Here is a 20,792-nt window from a genome sequence, read left to right as displayed (position 1 = left end):
GTTTCCATCAATTTCTTTCCACAGCCATCGTTGCCCATTCCCGAGAGGAACCATTTTTATCGATGCTTGGGAACTTAGGAAATATACAAATACACGTTGTTCGTATAACAGAGTAATTCAATAAAATGAAATCTTTATTTCATTTTGCAGATAGACATCCTTAAGTCTCCTTAACAACGTGAAGAGTAAAAGACTACAACGAAAGTATTTCTAATCCTAAAAACTAACATACGATAAATTTTCAATTTATTCGCAGTACAAATAACATCCCAATGAGAGAATAATGACCTGTCAATCTCCGTATCTCCTTTCAATGACGTCACCATCATCCATAACTTTTTCCATGCTGAGCAAGCTCTCCACTAAAGGATCCTAAAAATAATCCAAACACTTTATAAGCGAGGAACACGTTAACTCTCTTTGAAACTCGAATAGTCGTCGATTTTCATGCACGCGTACGTGTCGTCAGCCACTGTAGAAAGAGAAAGAGATACATTTTGCGTGACTGGTACGTGCCCCGACGTTCTCCAGCACAACGTGTGCTCGAAGAAGGCCCGAACTATCGTATTCCATCTCTACTTTCATTGTATGGCGCTTGAACCTTACTCATTTATTTGCAGATCCTAAAGAAGATATAAAAGAGAAGAGAAGTAGACGGAACAGCAAAGTCTATGCAGTGTTTAAGATTTGAAAGAGTCGTTAAAATGAAGTTGAAGCAATCTTGAAAACGGAAGTAGGTCGAAGGAGACTAAAACATTGGAACTACTGTAACCTCTTTTCATTAGAAAGTTTATATTTATCTGCGTGTCTTGTTGCATTTTTGTTATTTTTATAGTCGAAAGTAGATTGAGGAACCGCGTGTCTGGATAACAAGAGATGGCCACGAGGACGGATTAATCGCGTGTAAATTTACGCGACACCCGGGGAACCCGGTACAACAAGCTGAAAAACGATGCAGTAGTAGGTGGAGACAGAGAAAGACGAGGGAACGGGGCGGGAAGGTAGCCGCGCGCGTCGTCTCGAAAATAGAAACGGCTTCGTTGACACTCTGCTACAAATTGTCCGCGTCGTTATGCTCTTTGTAAGAGCCAGGCGCTCCTTCCTCCCTGGATGCTCGCCGCTGGAATATTTTGCGATTTTTGCGTTCCGACCTCTACCTTTTGACTAATCGGTCATTGGATATTAGAAACGTGTATAAATAACTTCTCTAAAAAATTACATAAGTTCATAGATTAACACCGCAACTATTATTATTATTGCAATATATTTTCATTGGAAATTATAAAGGGAAATTATAAGGAGTTGTTAATTGGAAGTTAACTTTTATGTTAAATAAGATCAGCGATAATGTAAAGATAATTGTATGTGAAGGCCACACGAGAACACGTTTTTGTTCATTGTCTGATTATGTCATTTGGCGGTGAAAAAGTATTTTAACATGAAATAGTTGAAAAAGAAGAGTAATGTGATAGATTCGAAAATATGTCTTTTGGAAATACATGATAAATCCATAATATATCAGTTTAGGGTTTTCTGTATTATCTTAACTTGATTATTATTAGTCTGCATAACTGATAAATGTGAAATTAGTTCAAAACATATTGAATTTTAAAATTGCCCTTCTATAAAAATCCGAAAACGTGACTTATCATGTTTTTCACCTGTAGCCTTCATATTTATTTGCTTCAAGTTGCAAATAATATCAGTTGGACTAGGCCAAGTGGTCGTGTATCTAGAATATAATTAACTGATTTTAGGTGACGCCTCGAGGAGTAAATGGACCGCGTAACTCCGGCCCTCTTCTCCAACCAGTGTCGCTGAGAATTTATTGCCGTCCGTTCCGCGCGAGGATTACCAGAACTCGGTCGAACGATATCTGACACACTCTCCCTCGTTTCGTCCAGTTAAATCCACTCTAACGACCGCGTAAACGAGCCGGGTAATTCTTAAGGCGGAGCCAAATATAGATGGACAAAAATCATTCCAATAAAATTCGACGTTCACCTTCTTTGCTTATTCCCTCATAGAATACAGGCTTGAACTTGCAAGAAGAAAAAGGGTGCGATCAAAATCCAATGTCTTCCGGGATTCCTGCTCATTCTCCTTCCCATACAAATATAAATTCCTGATTCTGGTGAGTTAATCAATTAAAAACGAATTTGAAATTAAATAGATCCATCAATATACATATCTATTCACCTACTGACTTCCTGTTCCTCTAGTGTTCCATTATTCCTGATCTCAACCAACATTGTAATTCAGGTGAGTTAACAAATTAAAAAATTAAATAAATTAATTCATCTGTTAACTTGCTGTTCCTCCAGTGTTTTACTGTTCTTGAACTCAAACAACATCGTGTCTACTATTTGTATTTGGGAGATTACATTTATTATTACTATAAAACGATGAAACTAATAATGATGTGCTAGTCAATGACACGTAGGATCGAACAATTTAACTGGCAGCAAGAGGCGACAAGCGTTCCCTTCGTCGCACGTGCGTGGAAGAGGCCGTGAAGCTGCTAATAGTCGCCTAAATGGTCGACACGCTTGCTCTGGCTGTCGCTATATGTCACCTCCGCCCTCTATTTACACGCCACGGACGATGCACGTGCGTGTGAATCTCGACGCGACGGAAACGAAGGAATTCCCGGCTGTCTTCGGCTGCCTGCCGCGTTACCCCCCATTCGAACGCCTTAAAAAATGCAACCGGATGAATTTTCCACATAAAATTTAATCCACTCGGCTTTAACTAATTTCCTAAGCCAGTCTAAGCCGTGACTAATAATTATTCTACTGCACACCGAACCTATAACTTTGTTCTTATAACATATGATATCTTTCGATGAGTAGAATTAAAAAATTAAGGCACATGGATCATTATTCGAAAAAATCATGCATATTGCACAATTTATTTGGACGCCATATTAATTTTGGACGGTCATCATTATGGCTACAATCTTTCTCAGATTCAGCACCAATTTGCTTGTATTTATCCGATTCGAAACGACAGGTTTCTTAATAATATTAATTAAATTTAATCAAAACAGATCACTAATTCGTTCTGTTAATCAAGCTTCCAGCAATGCACACAAATTTTAAGATATGTATGGCTAAGTAAAAAATATAATATACATTAACTTTATATACGCGTAGCTTTTAAATGAGAAAAATGAAAAATTAACAAATTTCATATGTTATAAAAACTGCCAGTAGTTCAGTGTGTCTGGAAACGATGTTCGATCCGAGTCGTTTATGAGTGTATTTCAACGTCAGCCAACAATTACAAGCCATGTCGGTCGTAAAATCAAGAAAATTATTGTCTCTCTAATTGTCAGTTTACTAGAACTGATTCAATGGGAAATAATAACTGTACGGTGGTTGCGTCCTCTTGTAAAGTACCGCCGCCACATCTCTGTAATCCGAGCCTACAGAGAAACACCACGAATGATTTACCTGACTCCCGTTGGATTCGTTCCGCGGAGAGGGGAACCACCGATGATTAACGTCAGTGTTTGCTTATAGAGACTGTTTGCGTGAACCGAACAGTAGCCGACGTTTATGTTTCGAGTTTCTTGTAAGATTTAGCTATTGTATACTTTTTTTTCTATCATGGACAGATGGATGGCTTATTTTATTTTCTTGGAGACACCATTTTTCTTGTAATAACTGCAGACTGCTATTTAGAGGTAGAAAGAATAGGTTTCCTCCTATAGTAGATAAAGCCTCCCTTCCTTTTAGTCTCACCTGCCCCAGCCAACCAATGGGAATTTAGGTATCCCTATCTGTCTCCATGGTGGTTCTTTTGCAAAGAAGAGACAGATGTTTTACCTGTCCCTTCCAACCAATAGGAGAGTCAGTATGTTAGCTCGACCCTCCCCATAGTTTACATTAGTGAAGTATATCTTCTAGAATATAGGAATAAGAAAAATGTCAGGTAAAAATTGTATGTTTTAAAAGGAAGTTCATAGAAGATTTAACACTTCAATTTAATTATTATAATTATCTTCTTTGGTATAGACAAAATTATATCATTAATATCATAAATATTATTGCAGTGCTTAACCAATTTATGATTTGGAGCATTTTATCCTAAACAGCAAAAAATTACAAACTAATTAGATGAAAGCCAAGAATATGAAATTGTGAAAAAAGAATGGAATTTGCGAGGACCCCAATAAGCAACATGAAGCTACAATGATGCAAGTGGGACGACTTCTGTCCATTCCATTCATGCCAAGCGTGCTCTTTTCCATCGAGCAAGCAAGATTTATTTTGAGGCGGGCGTGGAGAAGGGACGTGGCCGTACGATCGATTTCCAGACGAAAAATAAAGTGCACGTGCTATTCCTGCGCTGATGCACGTACGGTGTTGACTGGCTGTGCACGGCCAGCCTCTCTTTTACGGAGAATATTAAAGCTCGGCTACGCGCACCGTGTTTGTAAAACATCCTCGTCCACGCAAACATCACCATTGCTGGCCATTGGCTATTTTTCCCTCTTCCGCTCTTTTTCTCATTTTGCTAGGGATATTCTGAGCCCAGGGGCTCGCACTGAATCACAGGAAGCGACTATACTTTTGTTCTGAATATCGAATCGAAATAGAATCAAAATAGACACGAATGATGAATCTATTGTGCTTTTCCATTTGCAGAATTATTACGAATTGGACAACACGGTGATTAGTTGGTTAAAGAATAAAGAAATTGTAGGGGATCTTTTTGTAATTAACTATGGAAAATATCTTGAACGATATAGGATATTTTAAAGAGTAAGAGTCATAAAACTAGAATTATATTTCATTTGGAATAGAATATCATAATGAAAGGTAAATGATGCTCGTGTAACAGTATTAGACGATAAATAATAGAGATTTATTTTCGACTTTCCATCTAATTACAGGAGCTGCCACGTGTGTCCAGGGTTCTTGGAATAGGTCACGGTTAATTAATCAAACTACTTAGGCTTAGATATGTACACTGACGAATAGTCTTGCAGAGAAACTGCTTTTTTTTTTTCTTCTTTTTTACTATTGCGTTATGCGACTTACATGTTTAGATACACATTTATCTCTTGCTTCTACATGGACCTAGTTATTCATATATATAAAAGAAAACATGTTCGAGTGCCTTCCTGTATCGCGAATGGGCCTTAAGCTACGCGTTAATCGTTAATTCTAGATCTGTGCTCCTCGCAAATTCGTTTTTCCTATTGTGGAAACCAATTCACGGGACACGGACCGGTCCCTCATCTCGCTTAAATATCGAATACTGTGCAGCAGTCGAAAACACACGAGGACAGGGGTGCAATGTTTATCGCTTTAAGTGGAACAAACCTTTCACGCTTGTCTGAGACAGAATTATCACTATAGACCAGCTTCAGCTTCTCTTCGGCGTCACCACGGGAGCCACAGAAATTTCCAGTAAAAGGTATCACTCCAACATTCCACTCTTCTTGCTTACCACCTCATCCGGACGAAGCTCAGCCTAATTAACGTCGCTGAAACGACGCACAGGATGATCCTTCAGGACTCTGATAAGATTCTCGGCTTGTGACAATGGTGCAAACGGTGGATCGATTCACATGAAGCACTTGGACCGAGATTGAAACTCCATGGGCGCGAATCCGCTCGTAGAAACTCCTGTTGGAGTTGTAGATCCCATCATTCCTGAAGGAACACCCACACCACCCACGCTGGTGCTAGATACTGCCACAGTTCCCGGCTCCTCCTTCACGTTCACCACTAGAACAGAAGAAAGAAACAGACACTTGTCTCGTTCAGTCTCTTTGGATTAACAAGAAAATCACTGCAAAAGATGATTTCATTATACAATTTTATGTAATCGTAGTGGCTAAAGGAAATACCTGCAAACTATTGTATGTACTATACTATTTACGTACAAATTAGGTTCAAGTAAATTTCAATTTTCTAACATTCGGTATAATTTGACGTTATGAAAATGGTTCGTAGAAACCGATAAACGAAATTCTTCATTGGAAAATGTGCAAATACTTTTAATAGTCATTATATGCGCATCTTTAAATTTTCCATAAATGCATGCAAAATCCACAATAATCATGCTTGTTTAGTATCATTAATAAATTAAAATGCAAAAGGCAAAACTGATTGAAAATAATTACTTTCTGGCCAATAGCACCTGGCAGGTACAGTTTCCTGGGTCATGGCGGCGTCATGCCTCCTAGCGAAGCTGCTACCAAAGGAACCACTACCCATAGAACCTGGGGAACTCGTGGTTCCACCTGGAACATCCAAATAATTGCCTTGAAACGCTTTGCCTGGTCGTCGAGCATTTCACAAAATCAAGTACTAATAATCTGCTAGTTAGAGGAGAGACTCACTTAACGAGGTGCCTAATTGACTGTAGCCATTCATGGTTGGGATCTGCATGGACTGCATTGGCTGCAACTGTGGCTGAAGCTGCGAACAAATTGGGGACATTGATTAATTATACTTTTACTTTTTCAATAACAAAAGTGTGAAACTTAGAATATCAGAAGATTAATTAAGAGAGCTTGTTACTTACTGATTGACAATGGCTGTAGGACAGCTGAGATTGCTGAAGACTCCAAGCACTAGGAATCACAAATAGAGATTGTTTTTGAAATTTAATACTGGGATGAAGAAGCTTCGAGATAATTAGCAATAAATGGTGAGGAAGCTTTGAGATAATTAGCAATAAATGATAGGAGGAAGCCTGGGATAATTAATAATAAATGGTGAAGAAGTTTTGAGATAATTAACAATGAATAATGAAAAAACTTTGTGATAATTAATGGTACCTTGTGTCGTATCTGGGATATGTAGACGGAGCATAAGATGGCGGAGAGTGACCAAACAGGTTCCTAGGACCTAAATGAACGTGTGTTGGAGAGAAAGGATCGCCAAATAGCGGTTTATGATACGGTGCATTTCTGTATGGTCGCTTCATGCGTCTACGTCTTCTGTAGTTACCATTTTCAAACATATCCGCGTATTGGGGATCTAAAAGTAGATATTGTATCGAAAGTGTATCAGAATTGACCAGCCGCCGCTATTCCTGGACTAGAAATTCCACTAACCGAGAGTCCAAAAATTTCCTTTTCTCTCGCCACCTCCATCACGAGGAACCTTCACGAAGCACTCGTTCAAGGACAGATTATGCCTGATAGAGTTCTGCCAACCTTTCTTATTCTTCTGAAAATATGGGAACCTGGCAGTGATGTAAGCATAAATCTCACTCAAGGTCGCCCTCTTCTGAGCACTATGTTGAATCGCCATAGCAATTAGAGCGACGTAACTGTACGGCGGTTTCTTGCTGGCGGAATCGCTGTTACTACCACTTGTATTTCCTGTTCCAGTCGCTGTGGAGGACCCATCTGCCGCTGTGGTAGGCGTCGAGGGTGTCGACGGTGTCGAAGGATTGCTGTTCGTGGTGCTGTGAAGAGCTCCGCTCGGGGATGATCCTTTTTCATCGAGGTGATGATGAGTGGAACCTGTGGAGTGCATAGACACCGCAGAATTCGGGCTGTGAAGACTATGGTGAGAGTGATGATGACTCAGGGAGGCGTGGTGCGATGTCAGCCCTCTCGCGAGGCTCACTGTGGAGTCCAGCTCCTTCGACACGCCGATACAGCCATTCTGCATCTCTGATACGAAGCTGCTTACTGAAAATATTACAAGTATCGTTTCAATATCGTGATATGGCGAATGACCTTGAGGATGGCTCGTACGACAAGATCATTAACTTTAGAAAAATTCTTGTAGAAGAATCTGCCAATGACCAAGAAGTATCTACGTGAAGAAAATAAAGCAACATTTTTGGTAATTTTCTGAAGAGAGCAGGAGTTAATAAGAGAAGGCGAAAAGAGAGGCTAGATGATTTTCATTCGAGACACGGTTTCCAAGAAATTGGACAATGGAACTGGCTCGATCGATCTACGTACAGGCACGACTTCCAAGAAATCTCAGTCGGGGTAAAACAATTGGACCTTTGAAAGGAATTCGCTGGGCGACACTCGAGCCTCGACGATAAAAGTTGTTTGAAGAAATGATCATCCAAGGTGCACTGCGTGCCCTTGAGTAAAAATTACGTCATTTTCTCTTTCACCGTAAACGTATTTATATCTACTTCATTGACAAGAATCATGGTTGCTACCAGATTACATTTACCATTGTATAAATCATATCGTGCGAATCGCATGACTGAGTGCCAGAGGCCTCTGTGATGGAAGAAAATTGAGTGAAAAACACGGAGACATGAGTCAGGAAAGGAGTGCGTACGTGCATGGTGTCGAATATTCACCGGTGCCCCGCGGCACATGTAACTGAAACCGTAATTAGACACCGATAAGTTAAGCACGCCGCACTTGCGCAACAAAGAGGATAAAGCGGCTAACAGAGAAGCTCTGAACAAAAGGAAAAACAGCGGAGTATGAATTTTCGCAAATTCAATCGGATCGATTTCAAGAAGAGAAAGAACGACGAACTGAATATTCGAAATTAAGTTAAAAAATGGTTTGTTCAATTTACTTCGGTCCATTGTAGCCTGCAGTAAATGATCGATTACATTGTTATCGGAACCACTAGGAACGGGAACATCTGTTCCCAGGCTATGCAAATCCAGGCAAATATGATATGCCACTAACGCAGACCTCCAGGGCGTATGATTTTCAGCGCGGAGAAGCTTCTTCGTTCGGGACACAATGATGTTTCCATAGCAGGAACATGGTAATATATTTCCTACGGTACTATTGCGGCGGTCAGATATTTTAGCCATTTTGGTAATTGGACATGCTTTAAAAGAAAAGATTGGAAAAAAATAATTAAACTCAGACCCAAAGATGTCTCTTTTCAGGCAATTCACATCATTGAATTCTAATGGATCGATATTGCAATTATAAAAATGAATTTCCAGAATTTCTATCTCTCCTTCCTAAATTCTACATTTATGAAAGAAAATTGAAATTATGCAGCTTTCACGCATTATTTCGCTTAATCCTTGATGGGTTAGCTAAAGAAACTAAAGAAGAAAAGATAGAAGGAGGTATAACCAACGAGGAACTATTTGTATACGATCTGTTATCTTCTTGAAGACTTCAGATTGTACGTCATCTTTTACAGATCACGTGTCCCAAGTTTGACAAGTTGATATCGACCTATGGGGAGCCTAACATATCTACGTAGGCTCGTGGACTCCTATGTGTAGATCTAAGGTGCATAAACGAGCGACGAGATCGCGATAACGTCGAAACGTTTGCCAACACACCTGACTGCAACTGGAGATTCTCTGCTACGCGACACCTACGAGACCACATCTGCTCTCGTCACGGGATCCCTTGTTTCATAGTCGTCTGCGACAGACAATCGTTCAGTATAAAACACTGGATATAGAAAAGGAACTGAAGCATAATTTCCTTAGCTTGTACTAAAGGTGACACTTATGGTATCATATAAGAAAATCGCTGTAGAAATAATTTTCTTAACGTGTGCCAAAGATGGTGTCACTCATGGTGTCTTATAAGTAGATTACTGTAGGAAGCAGAACATGTTTCGCAATAGGGCATGCAGAAAAATGCAGCTGTTGTGAAAACCCGTGACGTAATTAGGCTTGCGAAAATTGGTGGCCTTCGCCATGGTATGTTTGTAACGATGATTTAACGACGTCTGCAGATTTGTGAAACGAGTTCACGAGTTCTTGGAAAATCGGTGATTAACTAGGTTATAAATCTGTCTCATTAGGTCTCCTATATGTAACGTTGATCATGGTTCAGTTACCGTTGTTCGCCAAGATCAATGCTACACATCTTATCAAATGTTCACCTGGACAAATTGTAAAGAGCGGTATGATGAAAAAAACTGTTACTTCATCTGTGAAAAAGAGAATGAAGAGAATGGAAAGAGAAGAAAAAGGTGATACGGATTGATTAGACTGAAACAAAGGCGATCCTCGAAGCGAAGGTCGTTGTCTTCGTCGTCGTTGTCGCACTGAAAATCGTGGCATTCGCATTCCTGAAATGCTACGGGTTCCGCGAGGAATCGGCGTCGATAAGCGAAATACAATACGCCGTGACATCACGCTGCGAATCGCACGCCTTTGTCCTCGTCGACGCCATGCGTGCCTCTTTCTCCTTACTCTTTGATCAGGTCAATCTACGCTCTAATTCTAAAAAAGCCTATGTTACCTTTAAATTTATTAAAAACTTATTCCTTCAGTATACATAAGATATAAAAGTATATGAAGAGATTTTCCTCAAACATGTATATGGAAGATTATTATATATATTGTAATTGGATGAAGTACATACTTATACATGTATGTATCCTCTTTCTTCCTGAATAATATCATTCACTAATTGATTAGCTAATTGTAATATAGTGGTAATATGTAATATGATCATTAAAGGTGAAAGTCATACTTCTCTAATATCAGATATCATGACGATTATAGCGAGCTAGGGCAAGCATTAGAGGGCGTCAGGGCACGTGTTCAATGATCCAGCTAATAGGGGGATTCCATTGGAGTAGCCACTCCCACCATGGATGAGCAGTAATGAGCACGTGCCTGCCCATGGTGATACCATCAACTTCGAAACATATTTTATAATCTTATAATGTAACGATACTTCAGATTTAAGTATCAAATTCCAAATAAACCAGGTAAGTAATAAACTTCACCATTTAATGGAGAGCGTACAATGACTTAACCTGAAACATGTTCTTTTCAGAATTCTTTAAGATGTTCAAAGTATCAACCTGAATTTATCAAGAATTGGAGTTATATTATTCTAAGCCTAAAATAATGAAGATTCCTTGCACGAGAAGGAATTACGAGGATAACATAGAACTGGAATCAAGGGGCATGGAGTCATCTGTGCGACGATAGCTCAGCTTGTGGTATCATCGCATGAGCCAATCTTTAACCTAGGCGTCGCATCATCGTCGGTATCCTCCTTCTCCCCGACATCCACAACACCGGAAGTATATATGGGATCAAATTTCTCCTAGTTACTATGTATTAAGTAAAGACCATTCTGATCTCTTCGTTTAAGTCATGCTTTCTTCTGCAGATTTTTTAACCTTCTTCTGCACGTTTTTATCTCTTCAAATATCTTCTCTTTTGGATAAAATGAATAGAAATAATATCTATTGAAGTACAACGTCAATTTTTGGTCATATAGAATTGAAGAGAACAACAGGATTCACTTTAATTCGTGGAGGTGGATTTTCCTCTCATTGAGGATGCAAGGAATTTCTCTGCTCGTCTCTCTCTCCTCTAACAGCAACCTGTCGCGTTATCACGTTTATTATACCGAATATATGTGATTTGGAGAAAGGAAGAAGCTACTCTGGACCAGATCCAGTCGAAAACAAATGCTGACGATTACCTAACAGAAACTGAGTGATAATGGTCAGGGGGCCCGACTGTGTTCTTGCCACTTGGTTCGTCATCGAGTATTTATCTCGAATCTTCTTTTTCGTGGAGCTTTTCCAATCGACTATCCGTCATTCTAATCGTTTTATCGTTCTAAAGAGCCAAGAATCCATCTGGTTTAGACGCCGATAAGGAAATCAAGTACTAATTGTACAATACTAATTCCACCTTTCTTATCTGCTCTGGACCTCTATGGGAACTATAAAGTAATGACCTAATTTGAGATTATGTTGTACAATTTGATCGGTCAAGTTTATGTAAGGTCCCGACGAAAATTATGCATCTACGTAATCATCGTGGACGCTAGCGATTCCCTTATCAACCAAAGATTAATACAGAGAGCCGTACCCTTGTTTACTACAGATCTATTTTAACTCGAGTACGTGCGAAGATATTACGTCCACGACCTGGTTTCCGAATAAATAAACAGGGTCGCGTTATCGGTGATGAAAATGAGGCCCAATCTGTTAGTTTTTGGCTAAAAACCGTCGAGGATCTTGAACTAACACCACGGAGGTAATAAGATAAATAGCTATATTTAGAAAAGCAAGTATTACAGTATAATTATGATAGCGAATATGTTAAAGCGTTTCTGTCTTATTTTCTTGTGATTGGAGGGCACTAAAGAAGCTAAATTACAAGTCCGGCTAATCGCAGCACCGTTCAAGCGCTGCATAATTAAACGTGTCAGCTTTCCATGGAGTCTTATCGGGGAGTCTTTATTGGCCCGATAAATTTGCACGCATAATCGTAAATATGGCAATGTACTAGATGAATGTGGAACACCAATCGAGACATTCATATACTAATATTCGTAATTTATGCCTGCTACTCACAACTCTTCCGAATAGAAAGAATTTTCTAACTTTTTGAGGAGCTCATAATCATGTTGGAACCTACAGTTGGAAAATATTAATCAAGCACCGTCCCAAGGATCTGCGAAGCAAGGAGAACGAGATATTGATTCAGACATTAACAACTAAAATGACGGAATAGAGTTACATGAGTCCATAAAGGATCAAATAGTAAGAAATTAAGAACTTTTTAAACAAATGTTTCTAATTATGCACGCTGTAATAGTATTTAAAATATTTTTCACAAGAAACCCAAGGACCAAAGAGTCGCACAATCAGTGATGGGATTCAGGAAAACACCGTCGTCGTCCTATATATCAAGTGAACCGTTGGAATGGGCAACACTCCCGGATTAGCGACCATAATTCTCGACAAAAGCATTCAGAATGGTTCTCCTCGATTTCGAAAACACAAGAGGAGCCATCAGAGAGTCGTTATCTCGTGTTGCTCCTGCAAAATTCTCGACCGCCAGCCACGAGAAGGATCTTCCACGTCGTCATTGAGACTGACTAATCGCTTTATCTATCCGAACACGAACAGAGAAAGAGCTCATGATTTTTGCGACGCGTTTCGCGATCAAACGGCATGCACACGCGCATAACTGGCCGGAGATATTGATACCAAGCTTCTTAGATTTCAACGAGGCTCCGTCTATCTTCAGCGATTAGCGAATAAGAAAAATCTGGTAATGCGAAACCCCGAGTGCAGTCGTTTTCTTTTATCGATGTTTTATCTGCTTCTTTAACCCCCTTCCGACAAAGCCGTCTTCCGCTAGTATCGAAAATCGCCTTCGATTTTCCTGAAACTATATTTTTCGAATGGTTCGTATACCTAGATTATGTAAACGATATAATGACTCTGCTTCGGTTTTTGATCGAATTTATTACCCGTTCGTAAACAACCAGTCCATTCGCTGCACGCGTCTCTTTCTACCTTGCAGGATGATTAATGGACGCGTTAACGACCAACGTATAACTGAACTCGTCCATCAGCGACATATTACAACAAAATACGCGTATACACCATCTATACAAAAACAATGTAGCTTGCTGATTGTAACTTATAAATCATCGGTGCCCCTGGAGACGCGCGTCGTATACGCAAGGATATTTCTATCAGTGATAATCTCTAATCCGAAACTGTGGAGGATAAGCCACTGACAGTGTTCGGAGAGAGCGTAATCGAGCCAGAGAATGTAACTAAACGATGCGTGGAGAGATCAGGACGCAGCCTCCGTCGGTATATCATCCTCCGCCGTCTCTCCGTCCACTTTTGACTTTCTTTCCTTGTTTCACGTATTCGTTGTTCCGTCGTAACGTCTCTGTCTTCTTTCAGATTACCCTCGGCCCAGTCTTTTCGTTCCTCTCTTCCCCGTGCACCGCGCCTTTCATCGTATAGAGTCACGCGACACTCGAGCACCGTTTTGTATTATTAGAACGCGGTTTTCGGATTCCATGAACACGGAGGAATCATTGGTGCCGAGATCCTGATGACGTCAAGCAGGTCTTTCAAAAATTGTCAACGCGTTTTTAGAAGCTTGGTTGTACGGCAACGATTTTTCGTTGGTCAGGATTAATTAAACGCTTACCTTGGTGCAGAGGCGGAAGAGGTGACGGTGGAGACACCTGAAACGGCTCTTGCTTGATCTTCAATGAGTGGGACGACTCCTGCATCCCTCCCAACCCTGCGACTCCCAAATTTCCATTACCTTGCTGCAGTTCCTGGAATCACGAAGAAGTTCGTTACCATGAATATATTTTTAATGCGGGAAAGTTAATTTTATAGCAAGAAGGTTTTTGCTAAAAATAAATTACTACAAATGTAATATATGCATATGTAATCTAGCGTCTGGTTATATGAATATTCATCGGTATTTACGACGCAATTTAAATTATGAAACCTTAATAATAGGTAATAAGGTAATTATGATTACCTTATGAAATAGGTAATCTAAATAACCGTTATGGCTCTTTACGTAACAATAACACGATGAACAAAAGGGTAGAAGGAGGTGATAAAAGGTGAACGAACCGGAGGATCGTGAGAGGTGAACGACGCGGCGCATCCACGAGACCGGGCCAAAGAGGCTTCTGGCTCGTAGCTGGCAATGTTTGAAGTGCCGTCGCCGGAAGCTTACAAACACCGACTCCGTGTTGTGACATCGTATTATGCCAAGCGAAACTTACGATCTCGCTAGATCGTTAATTTGCGATCCGGTTTTACGACGTCTAGTTTGCACTGAGCCACCAGTGTACTTGGCGAAAATTCGTTAAACAACCGATACCTTGAGGTAGTACATTCTTTTCAATATTTATCATACCATATTACTTTTTTTCAAAGCGTATCCTTCTAAATAAACCATTTGTATTAATCAATTGTATATACAATTCAGAGAACGACATAAAAAAACCGATCGGAAATTTTCATGGAAGAAGATCCTCCTCCCTAACTCGTGTATCTGACCAAATAAAAGGGCGTGTCGTTGACCTAGGGATTAAAACTGATTGGGTATACAATCTGCTCGACACTGAGCTCATAATTATTTCTATAGTGGCGCTAGAGCTGTCAAGTGCGGCTTGCAAACGCAGCAAGATATACAGGCACTGTGTCGGACATACTGCAGAAGTGCATCAACGGTTGACACTGAGAAACGTCCTCGAGAAATCCGTCGGGGCGGCTAGCTGGGACACGCGGCCACCTCGTTAATTCGCTAGACAGCCATTAAATTAAGCTCCTCGGCCTCTGTCGCCACCGATGAATGCTTTGAACGAGTGAAAAAAGGGAATCGGCATAGCCATGCGATGAATTCTTCAAAGGGTAGAGACTTTGAGATGCTTAGATAGATTAATACCGGTATACTTGCTAGTAGAAATATATGGAGAGCTTGTTGAGGCTCTACCAAATGAAAAGAAGTGATATATCTTGCATTAAAGGTGTTAATCGCTCACTCTATTACAAGATTCATGATCTCCTTATGTTCTTAAAAGTTTAGGAAGTGGTAATGATAATTTTTCAATTATGGAAATTGTAGATACTTGTACGAAAAGACTGAAGAGAATCCTTGTTGCTTCGCAAACAAACAAACAAACAGGAGAGGATTTATTGTTTCTGATGATTTAGCTTGTTTGCACTTCAACACTAATAAAGGTAGAGGGTCTATAAATCACTCCTGTAAACTAGCAGATGAATGACTTTAGGCTCTAAGGATAAATTCCGATAAACTTATTGCTAGTTTTACGTCTAAATTGTATTATTGAAACTTTGAGTTGTCAAACAATCAAACATGCACTTGATCATACTGAAAGAGTGATAACTTAAGGATTTTAGAAGCAATAAAGTACGATTTTTAACAAACAATAAAAGCTGTTAATGTAAGCAAATACTAGTTTTCCATTTATAATTATTCAAAATACTACAGTGTGTGATGAAAAATTGAAGAATGACTGAAAAATTTACTCTGCTCCTTTCAGCAAGTGCACGAACATCCAGCAATAGAAACCAGGCTGTGAAAGAAGAGAAGAGATCAGCATAGGTCGACGACGTGAGAGGCAACTTCTCTTATCATTGACTTGATAAAAGTTCCTCTGCTTTTCCTCCAACTTATCAGCTGTTCGTTTATTTTCAATAACTAGTTCGCATGTCTGCCCCAAAATAATCGTCGCATCACCCTCTAATAATCGTATTCTGATTTCGATATTGGTTTTATTTAAGTCAGCACGGAGTATGCTCGTACAACTGGCCTGGTTTGGCCTGTCAGCCATAGTAAGAGGAGCTTCTATCGATTTCTCCAGTTCGCTTTGTAAATCTAAACCACGTCCAACCGATCCGCGGCTCAATCAGGTATAAGTTCATTCATGGAAGAGAGGATTATTCAATAAACTCCATGGATTATGTTCGACTGGACGATTGTAATTGTTGAAAAAGAATTTTTCTAACTTGAATGAAGGAAACAGAAGAGCGTCAATTACTTGGAAATGGGAACGGGAATGGTTGAGAATGCTCGGCGAAGACGCAGATCGGATAGTTGCGAAATTTTCGAGATCACGACCTCCACTTTTCTCTTTTTTCTTCTCTCATGTGCGACGATAAGCGACGCTGGCTCGACTGTCGACTATCGTTCCAGCTGAACGTTCGTGAACGTTCATTTGAAAAACCGCGAAAATTCAGAAAAATTCATCGTTTTGCAATTATGGATTCTACACTATCACCATAAATCACTTTGCCTAATAATGTGACTGTAGGAATTGGATGAATGATCTTTTATGATTGTCATCAGCTCAGATATAGATAAATTGTAAATTAACAAGTTGAAAATTACCCCAGCGACGGGAATGACGTGCGAGACCATCCTTGACTTATCCAGGTCGTAATTCATAAAAATGCTGGCCGCTGCAGCTGCATTTACACTATGCTGCACGGCTAGGTCCTCCCAATAGGCGGGCAAGCCCTCCACTGTTTAACACTGATTCTTTCAAAACGTTCTAATTGATTTGACTGAAATTTCCTTAAGATTCTTCAAATGCACTGACACTTAAGACCGTTCAACACTGATCACAAGCTATGTACACCTTCGATACTTGATGTTACATCTTTAAGAGGAAGATACGTTGGTACACCAGAGTATCACTAAGGTGGTGGAAATAATTCTTGAAATTTGCTGATACGATCTGTAACAGAAAATGGAGATACAAGTTCATTTTATAAGCTAAACGCTCAACAAGTTAGAAATTGTATTTTAAAAATGAAAATTTTTACATATTTATAACATAGTCTAACAATTACAAGCAAGAAAGAAAAGAATCCTTCATTTCTCAATAATTTAGTAACATAAAAGCTAGTTCACAAAGTAGTTCTTACCATGATCATCGCTATACTGTGTATTTTTATGCATGTGCAAAAATGCACATAGGATGCATATAATATGGAAAAGCATAGAAATGAGAAGCGAAGAAGAATTGTGAAACAAGATTTATTGTCAGTCTAGAAATATGAATTTTCATAAATATCCCTAGTCTAATAGTCCAATCAATGCCAATTTACTAAGTAATATAGAAACAAGTTCTTTCACAGTTCAAAAGACATTATCAAGACTATTTCTATGTATTTTAGAGACCTAACATTTTCTCCACCGAGGTCTACCAACGAAATAACCGGAACCTCTGTTCGTGACAAATGTAGCGAGATCTCTCCAATGCTTCTGAACGATTTCCAACGTAGAGACTCGTGTTTGAAGCTCAAAGCCGCCGATGCGATGGGACAAGGAGTTTGACACGGCTCTGGAAGGGAATGTTGACGAGTGAGCAACAGCTGAGCACTTAGCCGAGCACGAGGAAAGGGAGTATATCCCGGGGGAGTCGTTGAGACTTCCGGCGGCCGCCGACAGAGAATCCTGGATACGTCCTCCGGCGGACATCTCGTAAATTTTGACAATAAGAGGGTATACGCGGCTCGTCGAACTCATTTATTTTAAGAGTGAATGTACATTAGGAGCTACTCATATCGCTTTATCGCTGAATGAGCTCATTAGCCGTGTATCAGCATCAAACCGCGTGTAATTTCGCTGATTATTCATTTTAATGCTAATCGAAGCCGTTTTTTTCGTTAACAATTAAGCACTTCTACTGGGAAATGACTAACAAATTTATTGAATGTCCCATGACGTATTCAGATATGTTTACGAACATCATGGATAAATATTTTGATCTGTAGGAGAGCATCTAAGTATTATAAAATGTAAAGCTATGTACAGACATTGCGTGGCAGAAGCACGAGACTGCCTCGCGAGGCGTGCATTTCACTGTTTGTACATAACTGAAACTGTTAAGTACCTTTGATCTCGCTAAAAAACTGACAGACATCTTGAAACTTTTTACTCAATTGATATAGCTATTAATTGATTTTATTAAAAAGAAATAATTATGCAACGGTGGAATGTACAAGCTACGCCTCAATAGGGAGAAAATTAATTATTATTATACCTACACCAAGTTTAATGAACCAGTGGTTGTGAAATCTCTGACTAAAAATCGTGCATCCATTAATTAATTTTGTTTAAAAAGAAATGTCCATATATGTAGTAATGGAAAAAAATCCCAATAGGAACAAAAAAATAATTGATATGTAGGAAGTTTAATGAAATCAGAGAATTAATTTAGCATCGAATGATTTTATTGTTGAAATCCCTTAAGATTGGTGTATGTTAATTGATCCCTGATTTATGGAGGTGCAGACGACTGTTTTGACGTAATTAGAAGATCCTCTTATCTCCTTTGGCAGAAGGAAGAGCCATTTATCTGGTTGTTTACTAAACACCGCGTTAAGTTCATAGGAATTTTGCTGATCGCGGAATCAAGTTTACAAACTCGTTCCTGGCCACGGTCTTCTAGATATTTCAATAATAATAATATGTCACGAAATCTACCTTTTTATTTTCACTCGCGTATTGTGATAGTAAACCATCTCATTCATGAGATTCATGATCATAAACGTTTAGTATGAATTGAAGTGTTAGATCAACGATGACCCAGAGCTTCTAGAGGTGAACTTTGCACATGACGTAAAAGACCACGTCGTTAACGTCCGACGGCGCCGTCAGGTTTAGAGAAATCTAATTCTGCATGATTTTTTCCCCAAAATTATGAGAACAAATTTTCTTCTTTATCAGAAGATTCCAATTTGATTAAAATTTTCCTAAAAATTAAAAGCAACAAGATACAAAATATAGTTTACTTAAGGAGAAGGACAGATTTATAATTTTGTAATCTTTATTTGGGAATCCAGTACTGATACATTTTCTACTTATTTCAGTGAATTCTTTACGTCCAATCTCCAAAGAAATTTCTTAAATTGCATAAGGAGACACTTGTGCACATTCATCTACTTCATCTATCTCATTCAAACGATACAGGACACCAATTTTAAAAACATATTATGCTATTCATAAAAGTAGCATAAACTGAGTCTGGATGACTCAGGAATCACCAGCAAAAACTACAATTACTCAATTACACTTTATGTAACTCAAGTCACAAAAAAGAACCCAGAAGACTAACTCAAACTAAAGAACAGGGAACGCATTACCAAACAAATACAGTAAACCACAGCATGAATTTAGCAGAAATTAATACAACTAAAAATCATTACTTTCAAGATGGTTAAATAAATCACTAAAAGCATTTACATATAACTATAAGCCAATGAACTCACAGGAACCAGGGAGCCAGAGAAACCTGATGGTTCTTCAAGTGGAATAGAAGATTTTTGAGTTGCAGTAGCTGGTTCACCAGGAAGCTTTTCACCAAGAAGGTGCTTGTTTGAAGCACTGCTATAGCAATTTTTATCACTGTATCGCGATTCGCGTGGAAACCGTCGAGTAACAGCGGGAGCACGATAGGACGTGCGCCAGAAAGGAGAGCCAGCCGAGATTGAAACTAATTGAGAACGTTCTGAGCGAGCCAGCGAGCGTTCCGAAGCGGGTGGAGGCGCACAGAGGCGGAGTTTCGCGGCCACAGCGCCGTTCAACTTATCAGAGACCTCCCACGTCTGGTTCTCCGCCTCCAACGGTTGGAACAGCCAAAAATTCTCGTATGCTACTTTCATACTCTCTAACTCTTGCTATTTCTCTCCAATGCAATATCGAGTGCCCATAAACTGACTTTGGGAATTTTCTTTGCAGGAGATTGTATGAAAAACTTCACAATTGACGCAATGCATTGAATGGATTATTTTTATTGAGACTGAAGAAAAAAGCAACAGTTACATGAATAAGGATGTCTGACTATTCATGGTTGTTGATCTGTTGGGGCGTTATTTGTTATACTTCCAGCAGCAAGTTTGTAAAGAGGTAGAATGGCATGAAACAAATATTGTATTTAGAATAATGTTCTGAACGACGATATTATTTATTGGTCAAGTTTTACAAGCTGTTGTTGGAATTTCCAGCTACAAGATGACTTCAGTATAAATTAAGTTCTCTTAGGGAGTACCACTTTGTCAATGAGATTAAAATATATATATTTACTCCTAAGTATCAATCAGTCAGTATAATTTAGATAAGATTAGATTCAGCATAATTAATAATAAAATTGCATCTGTCCAGCTGTCCTAAGGTGAAAACTCCTCAGAGCCTGTTCTGTTCGGTATTCTTCAACCTCCACCACTACAAAACATGTATATATCGGTGTGCTCTACTTTGTAAAGAATTGGTCCAACACGAGTCATCAAGTGCAATTATGTAACCAGTGCTCAGGTGGCGTTTAAGAAATCACATTAGGCAACCGTGTTTTGCACGATAATCATTACCTACAATCCTACTGGAATTAAGGTCGCCGAAAGAATCGCTGAACTGATTGGAAAACGCCTGGTCAGGATTTCATTGCGCCCGGTCTGACCATAGAGTTGCCGTTTCCACTGTGCCGGTTTCAATCAGAGCGCACGCGTTCGTTTGGATCGATACCTTTTCTCATAGCTTATATCTACACGTAAAAAGGTTCCTCTAATCAAAAAGAG

At 39.4% G+C, this 20,792-nt stretch overlaps 1 protein-coding gene and 1 long non-coding RNA gene across 4 annotated transcripts; one reads left to right on the top strand and one right to left on the bottom strand.

The window, feature by feature from the left end:
* Positions 1–4,850: 4,850 nt before the first annotated feature.
* On the bottom strand, positions 4,851–19,741 carry LOC126925689 (forkhead box protein D1-like). Of its 3 annotated transcripts, none has more exons than XM_050741501.1 (9): positions 19,491–19,741; positions 16,603–16,951; positions 13,873–14,005; positions 7,079–7,663; positions 6,800–7,001; positions 6,544–6,592; positions 6,359–6,437; positions 6,140–6,259; positions 4,851–5,741 (listed from the first exon to the last, which is right to left on the bottom strand). In XM_050741501.1, the coding sequence occupies exons 2-9, from the start codon at positions 16,657–16,659 to the stop codon at positions 5,578–5,580; spliced, it is 1,389 nt and encodes a 462-aa protein (XP_050597458.1). In that variant the 5' UTR covers positions 16,660–16,951; positions 19,491–19,741; the 3' UTR covers positions 4,851–5,577. The 3 variants fall into 3 exon arrangements, with proteins under 3 accessions (XP_050597458.1, XP_050597456.1, XP_050597457.1); XM_050741499.1 differs by having other exon boundaries at positions 6,140–6,289; positions 19,491–19,740; XM_050741500.1 differs by having other exon boundaries at positions 6,140–6,280; positions 19,491–19,740.
* LOC126925716 (uncharacterized) lies at positions 12,078–15,766 on the top strand. The gene is made up of 4 exons (XR_007714086.1): positions 12,078–12,455; positions 12,533–13,105; positions 13,225–14,574; positions 14,677–15,766. It is a non-coding gene; the product is annotated as an uncharacterized LOC126925716 (long non-coding RNA).
* Positions 19,742–20,792: the final 1,051 nt, after the last annotated feature.

Source organism: Bombus affinis, chromosome 16 (genome assembly GCF_024516045.1).
Source record: "Bombus affinis isolate iyBomAffi1 chromosome 16, iyBomAffi1.2, whole genome shotgun sequence".
Lineage (NCBI taxonomy): Eukaryota > Metazoa > Arthropoda > Insecta > Hymenoptera > Apidae > Bombus > Bombus affinis.
The sequence above is the reverse complement of the archived record's forward strand: the minus strand, read 5'-3'. Positions and strand labels throughout refer to the sequence as shown.

Excerpts from the sequence above, each read along its gene's own strand:
- LOC126925689 (XM_050741499.1), bottom strand. The coding sequence starts at position 16,659 with ATGAATTACGACCTGGATAAGTCAAGGATGGTCTCGCACGTCATTCCC. Across the intron at positions 6,438-6,543 it reads CCTACAGCCATTGTCAATCA|CTTCAGCCACAGTTGCAGCC; the intron begins GTAAGTAACAAG and ends ATTTGTTCGCAG. Across the intron at positions 5,742-6,139 it reads CAGGTGCTATTGGCCAGAAA|TGGTGAACGTGAAGGAGGAG; the intron begins GTAATTATTTTC and ends CTTCTGTTCTAG.